At 39.7% G+C, this 11,097-nt stretch overlaps 1 protein-coding gene across 1 annotated transcript; it reads right to left on the reverse strand.

The window, feature by feature from the left end:
• Positions 1-9,473: 9,473 nt before the first annotated feature.
• LOC105008373 (olfactory receptor 4S1-like) lies at positions 9,474-10,415 on the reverse strand. The gene has a single exon (XM_013134651.1). It carries the CDS (start codon positions 10,413-10,415, stop codon positions 9,474-9,476), a length of 942 nt encoding a protein of 313 aa, XP_012990105.1.
• Between the last annotated feature and the right edge of the window lie 682 nt (positions 10,416-11,097).

Here is an 11,097-nt window from a genome sequence, read left to right on the forward strand (position 1 = left end):
GAGGAAACAAAAAATGTTTCTCAATATATCTCAATATGACTGGGGATACAACTCTGGCAACTGACAACTAATGAAAATCCCAAATTCAGTATCTCTGAAAATTAGAATATTACTTAAGACCAATACAAAAAAAGGATTTTTAGAAATGTAGGCCAACTGAAAAGTATGAACATGAAAAGTATAAGCATGTACAGCACTCAATACTTAGTTGGGGCTCCTTTTGCCCGAATTACTGCAGTAATGCGGTGTGGCATGGAGTCGATCAGTCTGTGGCACTGCTCAGGTGTTATGAGAGCCCAGGTTGCTCTGATAGTGGCCTTCAGCTCTTCTGCATCGTTGGGTCTGGCATATTGCATCTTCCTCTTCACAATACCCCATAGATTTTCTATAGAGTTAAGGTCAGGCGAGGTTTGCTGGTCAGTTAAGAACAGGGATACCAATGTCCTTAAACCAGGTACTGATAGCTTTGGCACTGTGTGCAGGTGCCAAGTCCTGTTGGAAAATGAAATCTGCATCTCCGTAAAGTTGGTCAGCAGCAGAAAGCAAGAAGTGTTCTAAAACTTTCTGGTAGACGGCTGCGTTGACCTTGGACTTCAGAAAACACAGTGGACCAACACCAGTAGATGACATGGCATCCCAAACCATCCCTGACTGTGGACACTTTACACTGGACTTCAAGCAACGTGGATTCTGTGTCTCTCCTCTCTTCCTCCAGACTCTGGGACCTTGATTTCCAAAGGAAATGCAAAATGTACTTTAATCAGAGAACATAACTCAGCAGCAGTCCAGTCCTTTTTGTCTTTAGCCCAGGCGAGGCGCTTCTGACACTGTGTCTTGTTCAAGAGTGGCTTGACCAAAGGAATGCAACAGCGGAACACATGTCTTGCATATGTCTGAGCGTGGTGGTTCTTGAATCACTGACTCCAGCTGCAGTCCACTCTTTGTGAATCTCCCCCACATTTTTGAATGGGTTTTGTTTCACAATCCTCTCCAGGGTGCAGTTATCCCTATTGCTTGTATACTTTTTTCTACCACATCTTTTCCTTCCCTTCGCCTCTATTAATGTGCTTGGACACAGAGCTCTGTGAACAGCCAGCCTCTTTAGCTATGACCTTTCGTGCAAGGGGTCAATGGTCGTCTTTTGGACAGCTGTCAAGTCAGCTGTCTTCCCCATGATTGTGTTGCCTACAGAACTAGACTGAGAGACAATTTAAAGGCGTTTGCAGGTGTTTTGGGTTAATTAGCTGATTAGAGTGTGGCACCAGGTGTCTTCAATATTGAACCTTTTCACAATATTCTAATTTTCTGAGATACTGAATTTGGGGTTTTCATTAGTTGTCAGTTATAATCATCAAAATTAAAAGAAATAAACACTTGAAATATATCAGTCTGTGTGGAATGAATGTATTAATTATACAAGTTTACCTTTTTGAATGGAATTACTGAAATAAATCAACTTTTTGATGATATTCACATTTTATGACCAGCACCTGTATGTGCACATAAATTGCAGTTATAAAGGGCAATGGCAGTATAGGCAGAAATCTCAATTTCTTCATTTACATTCAAGAGGCGGATTAGCGACATGGCTAAAAAATACGACCCCTATTATTATCGGCCACTTTTCAATTTTGTTCAATAACGTTTTATTTCCTTTCTGTTTGTGTTACAAATGACAGATCACAGTCAAGTTTTTACTGAAACGTTTTAGCTACTGTTCTTCTGGTGAAGAAAAAGTAATTACCTCTGATCACTTTGATCAGTATGACATGATGTTTGGTCTGCCGCGGAACTTGAGTTTCACTATTTGAAACTTGTCTAAAACAAATTACATAACCCCATAAAAATATATTTAAAAAAAGTATTTAACCTCCATACATCTCCATAAAAATGGTGGTCGGCTAGCTGAAATTATATATTTAATAGCAAAACCTATTAGCTGTTTTCCAGGGCATTTACATTTTGAACTTGAGAGGGTAGTTGGAGCACTACAAATGTCCCATAATAAGTTGTGGCCGATGATAGGGCATGTTAGGTACATTTAAATTAGGTGAGAATAATTTGTGCTTTAACAGAATAGCTAGCTAATTATGCTAGTTAGGCAAACAAATAACTGCGAATAACTGCGAGCGAAACATTGTTTAAACATGGCGGCTAACACTGGAAATTCTATGGAGCTACTGCACAACCCGGTCACATTTTGTACTTGATTACCTCACAAAACATGAAGAACATGAACGTTCCTACTCTCACCTATGGTCATGAGCTTTGGGTCATGACCGAAAGGACAAGATCCCGGATACAGGCGGCCGAAATGAGCTTTCTCCGCAGGGTGGCTGGGCGATCCCTTAGGGTGAGAAGCTCGGTCACCCGGGAGGAGCTCAGAGTAGAGCCGCTGCTCCTCCACATCGAGAGGGGTCAGCTGAGGTGGCTTGGGCATCTGTTTCGGTAATTTACCTAATTAATTTAGCTAAAGCTATTTGGACTGGCCATGACCCTATTCTTTGTACTCCTCTGTCTTTGTACTCCTCACTTGGTTGCCGCCACGCTTGACACCATCTGAACCAAATAAGTTTATCTTGGTCACATCAGACCACAGGACATGGTTCCATTAATCCATGTACTTAGTCTGATTGTCTTCAGCAAACTGTTTGCGGGCTTTCTTGTGCATCATCTTTAGAAGGGGCTTCCTTCTGGGACTACAGCCATGCAGGCCAATTTGATGCAGTGTGCAGCGTATGGTCTGAGCACTGACAGGCTGACCCCCCACCACTTCAAACTCTGCAGCAATGCTGGCAGCACTCATACATCTATTTCCCAAGGACAACCTCTGGATATGACGCTGAGCATGTGCACTCAACTTCTTTGATCCACCATGTCGTGGAGGCCTGTTATGAATGGAACCTGTCCTTTTAAACCGCTGTATGGTCTTGGCCACCGTGCTGCAGCTAAGTTTCAGGGTCTTGGCAATCTTATAGCCTAGGCCATCTTTATGTAGAGCAACAATTCTTTTTTTCAGATCCTCAGAGAGTTCTTTGCCATGAGGTGCCACGTTAAACTTCCATTGACCAGTATGAGGGAATGTGATAATACCAAATTTAACATACCTGAGACCTTGTAACACTAACGAGTCACATGACACCATGGAAGGAAAATGGGTAATTGGGCCCAATATTGAAATTCTTACTCACTTTTGTTGCCAGTGATTTAGACATTAATGGCTGTGTTGAATTATTTTGAGGGGACAACAAATTTACACTGTCATACAAGGTGTACACTCACTACTTTACATTGTACCAAAGTCAAATTTCTTCAGTGTTACGTCGCTGTGAGTGATTAACATATGCAACATCTGAACGTCGCTGTGAGTGATTTACAATGTGCTACATCCAGACTTTCCTTCTGAGTGATTTACAGTGTGCTACATCCAGACTTTCCCTGTGAGTGATTTACAATGTGCTACGTCTGAACGTCGCCATGAATGCCAAATGGTAAAAGAATGTAACAAAACAAAGATTTAACATTTGAATCATGGGTTTAACAACATATTTGTAAAATACAAGTGTAGTCAGTGAAAAGAATTGTCACAAATTGTTTATTACAACTTGATATTACAACAAGAGAATTATATTCATATTTTTGCTTGGGTAATTGTCTGAATAGCTAGTAATATAAAATGACAACACAAGCCTAGGTCAAAATATCACTGAGCTGAAACATACACTCTCTATTAATGAAAATACTAAAGAGTAAATGTTACAGAATACAATGAAAGGTACAGTGATCACCACCATATTTACAGACCTCATTGGTCAGATACTCCTTTTTGTTGTTTCGTCTTAGTCATTTGTAACATACGTTTATGGGCCTTTTCTTTTCATTAGGAATTGAATTGTACTTGTAATGTTTTATCAAACATGTAATGTTTTTCTTTAAATGTTTGATAGGGGGGAGTGTGGAATCTGAGCATTAATAATTAACATATGTATGTACGTTTCATTGGAAGTGAATGTGCCTAGTTAATGAGAACAAACATTTCTGTTTAGATTATCTCTCTGTAGGTTGCGCTCTGATAACCACAGGAATGTTTACAGTGACCATTTGGCATGGGGGTTACTGTCTTGGAAACCTGATCTTCGCAAAGTAAACATGCCCTTCAATGTATATATCAGCTTGTAACCAACATTACATTGAGATTGAGTGAGATGAGATTGAGGTTGTGTAAGGAAGACCGGCATGAACAAGACTATCTAATGCTGCAATACATAATTGAATTACTCTCTTCAGTAACTACTCTCTCTCCCTTGACAACCGGGTATGCGGTAGTCAAACTCGTTGACTATTTATTCACAGACACTAATTGCAATTTAAAAGGCTACAGGTGTGGGAAATTCAACTTTAATTGCTATTTTCAAATGTGTGTCACCTTGTGTGTCTGTAACGAGGCCAAACATTCAGGGATATGTAAACTTTTAAAGTAATTTGGGTGATTTCTGTTATCATTATGATTTAAAAAGGAGCCGGATTACTGTGATAATAAATGGTTTCATATGATCACTATCCTTAAATATAATATTTTTTTGCATGCTCAGTCATATTTTAAAAATCACTGCCACAATTTCACAATTTCTGCTACGGTATGCAAACGTATGAGCACAACTGTATGCTTGTTGTTCAAAACTGACATGAAGTAAGCCCAATCAATCAATCAATCAAATGTATTCATAAAGCCCTTTTTACAACAGCAGTTGTCACAAAGTGCTTTTACAAAAACACCCGGAGGTGTGTGGGCTAAATCCAGACGTCATCCAGACTGACAGTTATATCCAAGTTCTAGAACAACATATGCTCCCATCCAGACGTCATCTCTTTCAGGGAAGACCTTGCATTTTCCAACATGAGAATGCCTGACCACATACTGCATCAATTACAATGTCATGGCTGCATAGAAGAAGGATCCGGGTACTGAAATGGCCTGCCTGCAGTCCAGATCTTTCACCCATAGAAAACATTTGGTGCATCATAAAGAGGAAAATGCGACAAAGGAGACCTAAGACAGTTGAGCAACTAGAAGCCTGTATTAGACAAGAATGGGACAACATTCCTATTCCTGTTATAAAAAGAAGAGGGGATGTCGCACAGTGGTAAACATGGCCTTGTCCCAACTTTTTTGAGATGTGTTGATGCCATGAAATTAAAAATCAACTTATTTTTCCCTTAAAGTGATGCATGTTCTCAGTTTAAACATTTGATATATCTGAATAAAATATTGAAATTTGAAACTTCCACATCATTACATTCTGTTTTTATTCACAATTGTACAGTATCCCAACTTTTTTGGAATCGGGTTTGTACATAGTTATTGTATCAATGTCATTCACAAATGAAAAAAAAAACGAACATTGTCGTGCCATGAAATGAAAAGGTTTGCTCAATTCTTATGACAATTCCATGCAGTAAGTAGACACTAGTAGGCAAATATGTCATACAGTTCATAGATGCTATGTGTGATGGAAGTAAACTGAATAAGAAACATTAGTCAATTTAACATATTATTCATGGTGTCTAGCTAAATATTCAAACCTGGTGTGATGTGGTTGTGACATTAGATCATTTTGTCACATGTTGTGTTGCAACCCAACCCAACGGCAAGACACAATTTTCTGATGAATTACTATGTCCCAATTGATCCAAATACTGGCATACTAGCTTACTATAAACTCACCTAAAGGATTATTAGGAACACCATACTAATACTGTGTTTGACCCCCTTTCGCCTTCAGAACTGCCTTAATTCTACGAGGCATTGATTCAACAAGGTGCTGAAAGCATTCTTTAGAAATGTTGGCCCATATTGATAGGATAGCATCTTGCAGTTGATGGAGATTTGTGGGATGCACATCCAGGGCACGAAGCTCCCGTTCCACTACATCCCAAATATGCTCTATTGGGTTGAGATCTGGTGACTGTGGGGGCCATTTCAATCAAATCAATCAAATGTATTTATAAAGCCCTTTTTACAACAGCAGTTGTCACAAAGTGCTTTACAGAGACACCCGGCCTTAAACTCCAAGGAGCAAACAACAGTAGTGTTGAATTTCAGTGGCTAGGAAAAACTCCCTAAGAAGGTCGAATTTTAGGAAGAAACCTAGAGAGGACCCAGGCTCAGAGTGGTGACCAGTCCTCTTCTGGCTGTGCCGGGTGAGATATTAAGAGTCCAATTGGAATAATAAATACATTTCTCTGGCCTAAATCCAGAGTCTATTTGATTTTAGACTAGGTCAGAAGTATGACCAGGTGGACAAGGACAGGGACAGCAACGGGCCCCCCAAACCAGGTAATCCGCAGGTGTGGACCAGGACCTCATCTCCTCCTAATATTTAAAACTGGAGGAGACTGAGAAAAGTTAGTAGTGCATTCCTCATATCCCCCAGCACAATAATATAGCAGCGTAACACCTTGGAACTGAGACGGGGCGGGACCGGTGACACTGTGGCCCTGTTGGACAGGGCCCAACAGGCAGGAAATCAATCCACCCACATTGCCAGGCATCAATCAAAGGGACACCCACCAACCGCAACCCCCCTGAATGAGGGCCGAGTATTGCTAGCAGCGTACAGCCCAATTGCACAAGTGCGTAACAGAGAGTCAACAACAAGCCAGTGACTCTTCCCCCGAAAGGCATTGGAGGGAGGTCATTTGTTACCTTCACGAGTGCAGTCTCAGTACTATGATGGGATCTGAAACCGGACTGGAATAATTCATAAATGTTATTTGTCTTTAGGAAGGCATTCAGTTGTTTGTGAAACACATTTTTCTAAGATTTTTGAGAGGAACGGGAGGTTAGATATTGGCCTATAATTGTTTAATATGTCGGGATCCAGATTAGATTAATTTCCGCTTTTTTTTGTGAGTTTGGTATGCATCTGGATGAAAGGGAGCAATTTATTATGTTCAGCATTGGCTGACCTAGCACAGGAAATAGCTCCTTAAGTAATTTTGTTGGAATCGTGTCTAGCTGAGAGTTTGTGGGTTTAGAACTCATTACAAATTTTGTAAATGTGTCGAGCGATACGGTATCATTTCAGTACAGTAAACTCATTGTCATGTTCAAGAAACCAATTTGAAATGATTCGAGCTTTGTGACATGGTGCATTATCCTGCTGGAAGTAGCCATCAGAGGATGGGTACATGGTGGTCATAAAGGGATGGACATGGTCAGAAACAATGCTCAGTTAGGCCGCGGCATTTAAACGATGCCCAATTGGCACTAAGGGGCCTAAAGTGTGCCAAGAAAACATCCCCCACACCATTACACCACCATCACCAGCCTGCACAGTGGTAACAAGGCATGATAGATCCATGTTCTCATTCTGTTTACACCAAATTCTGACTCTACCATTTGAATGTCTCAACAGAAATCGAGACTCATCAGACCAGGCAACATTCTTCCAGTCTTCAACTGTCCAATTTTGGTGAGCTTGTGCAAATAGTAGCCTCTTTTTCCTATTTGTACTGGTGATGAGTGGTACCCGGTGGGGTCTTCTGCTGTTGTAGCCCATCCGCCTCAAGGTTGTGCGTGTTGTGGCTTATTTGTGGTTATTTCAGTCAAAGTTGTTCTTCTATCAGCTTGAATCAGTCGGCCCATTCTCCTCTGACCTTTAGCATCAACAAGGCATTTTCACCCACAGGACTGCCGCATACTGGATGTTTTTCCCTTTTCACACCATTCTTTGTAAACCCTAGAAATGGTTGTGCGTGAAAATCCCAGTAACTGAGCAGATTGTGAAATACTCAGACCGGCCCGTCTGGCACCAACAACCATGCCATGCTCAAAATTGCTTAAATCACCTTTCTTTCCCATTCTGACATTCAGTTTGGAGTTCCGGAGATTGTCTTGACCAGGACCACACCCCTAAATGCATTGAAGCAACTGCCATGTGATTGGTTGATTAGATAATTGCATTAATGAGAAATTGAACAGGTGTTCCTAATAATCCTTTAGGTGAGTGTATACAAAACAGTACATACTTCACCATCATCCACAAAGTACGTACTTTGGTAAGTACAGTGGATATGAAAAGTCTACACACCTATAATGTGAACAATTCAATTGAAAAACAAACTGAAATCGTTGATGAGGAAAAATTTAAAACTCACAATAACCTGTTTGCATAAGTGTGCACACCCTTAAACTAATACTTTGTTGAAGCACTTTTTGAGTTTATTACAGCACTCAGTCTTTTTGGGTAGGGGTCTATCAGCATGGCACATCTTAACGTGGCAATATTTGTCCACTCTTCATTGCAAACGCGCTCCAAATCAGGACATCTCCTGTGCACAGCCCTTTTCAGATCACCCACAGATTTTTTATTGGATTCAGGTCTGGGCTCTGTCTGGGCCATTCCAAAACGTTGATCTTCTTCTGGTGAAGCCATGCTTTTGTGGATTTGGATGTGTGCTTTGGGTCGTTGTCATGCTGAAAGGTGAACTTCCTCTTCATCTTCAGCTGTCTAACGGGCGCCTGAAGGTTTTGTGCCAAAATTGCCTGGTATTTGGAACTATTCATAATTCTCTCCACCCTGACTAAGGCAAAAAAAACTGCCCCAAAGCAGGATGCTGCCACCGCCATGCTTCACTGAGGCTATGGTGTTCTTTGGGTGATGTGCAATGTTGTTTTTGCGTCAAACATACCTTTTGGAATTATGGCCAAAAAGTTCAACCTTGGTTTAATCAGACCATAACACATTTTCCCAGGTGCTTTTGGGGGACTTGATGTTTGTTTTGGCTAACTTCAGCCGGGCTTAGATGTTTTTCTTTGTAAGAAAAGGCTTCCGTTTTGCCACCCTACCCCATAGCCCATTCATATGAAGAATACGGGAGATTGTTGTCACATGTAGCACACAGCCAGTACTTGACAGAAATTCCTGCAGTTCTTTTAGTGTTGCTGTAGGCCTCTTGGAAGCCTCCCTGACCAGTTTTTTTATTTATTAAAAATAATAAATTTGACGGTTTTATTTTTAAGTGCAATGATATTCAGATAAACATTTTCCTATCAAAGATTTTAACATATTTCTGGATTTGCGGTGCACATGAATTACCAGTTAAACATATTGTGTCAGTGTCATTTGCACTGCTAGTTATAAGTTGTTCTATCATTTTTAACAAAAAAATAAAGTTTGTCTGAATGTTTGTTAGTCTGTTTCAATTAAACACTATAATTAATATATCTGTGAAAACTGAGATTAAACAAAACAGAGATTTACTAGTGACATGTTTTATTGTGATCCCGTTGTATTGATTAGAGTCCCCTTTTTTTTGAGTGCAACAAGAAGATTGGGGAAAATGTACAATTTCCAAATTAAGTTAATATGTTCAGTATTTGCATATATTTTATATTCAATAACTGCTTAAAGTCTGCAACCTATTGACCCCATCAGACAGTACACAAACAATTACACCACAACAAACATTTAGCTTAGAGCAGAAACTTTACAGCTGAACATCTTTCTTGCGCTATTCCGAATCAGATTGAGGTTCATCCCATATATGATAGGATTTATCAGAGGAGGAACAACAAGAAACTCCACAGACATGATATTCCTCAGGGCCAACAGACTGGTGTTGCTGCCATAACGAGCGTACATCACATCGAAGAGAAGAGATATGATGAAGTTACTCAGTGTGATCAGATGAGGCAGACAGGTCTGCATGAACTTCCTCCTTCCTGCCTGGGAACGCAAAGATGCTTTTATGATGTTCACATACGATATCAATATAAGTATAATTTGAGACAAATTATATGAAGTGAAAATGAAACCATAGAGATTGTTCAGAGTGGTGTCAACACACGCCAGCTTCACAACCACCCAGGCTGAGCAGTAGAATTTATCAATGTCAACACTACAGAAGGTTAACCTAGCTGTTAGCACTATTCCTATAGTAATTTCTAGCAATGAGAAAAGCCACGTTAAAAGAATCAGTGTCCACACTTTTCTAATAGTCATAATACAGTGGTAGTGGAGTGGCTTACAGATGGCAACATATCTGTCATAAGCCATCACTGTTAAATTGGTACATTCACAAAAAACATAAAAGTAGATGACAAATATTTGGGTTAGACACCCAATGTATGTTATCACATGAGAGTCAAATAAAATGTCATAAAGTATCTTTGGGTAGAAAGATGAAGCACCAATGATACCATTAAAACACAGATTACAGAGGAATAAATACATTGGTTCATGCAAGATTTTCTCTAGAACAATGGCACAGATTAGTGTTACGTTAATAAACATTGTAAAAAGGTAGAGGATGAGAATAAATACAAAATAGATGTGTCTGTTTGTCTGGGTCACATTCAGTCCATGCAGCACAAACACTATCTCCTGAGAGGAGTTGAACAGGGATGTCATTAACAACAGGCGCTGGCAGCTTCTGTTTACATGACCTGCCTGAACATTTTGCTTTTAATTGCGTACGGCCTGTCTAACAATATTGACAGCTCTCATTTTACCAGTGTTGTTTGTATTTTGATTGCAGGACAACCCAAACCTTCCTGCTTGGTATTTTGATTGATTTATGTTGGTATACTAATAGCAGGAAAACCCAAAACCATCTCGATTCAGCACTCAGCTAGAGAACAGGAAATAGAGAGCAGTAAGTACATTATTAGACATGTATCACATTCTGGTGTATATGAAGCAATATACTCTATGACATTATTTATTTGCAAATCATTCAACTCACAGCTTTGGAGAAACCTTAACTATTCACTGAAGAAATTTGATTGTCAATAGATATATAGTATTTCCAAAGTTTGTTGAAGCTGATCAGTGATGTATATCTTGATATACAAAGTTAAGGAGAAATTGTCCATTATCAAACTGTAGGAGTTAGATGATAAAACAAAGTCAAGTAAAAGTCTTCAAGGTAATAAATGAATGTTTAAAACAGAATACAAACAACAATCAGTTTTACCTGGAAGAGGATCCTTTCCATTGTTCATTTTGATTTTGGGTCCTGAACAGACCAGATCACATGTGGATATAACACTTCTCTATCCACGCCACACTTTTATTGTGCAGAATCAAAGTA

Source organism: Esox lucius, chromosome 7, assembly GCF_011004845.1.
Source record: "Esox lucius isolate fEsoLuc1 chromosome 7, fEsoLuc1.pri, whole genome shotgun sequence".
Lineage (NCBI taxonomy): Eukaryota > Metazoa > Chordata > Actinopteri > Esociformes > Esocidae > Esox > Esox lucius.

Coding starts and splice junctions, on each gene's coding strand:
- LOC105008373 (XM_013134651.1), bottom strand. CDS start 10,415: ATGACATCCCTGTTCAACTCCTCTCAGGAGATAGTGTTTGTGCTGCAT.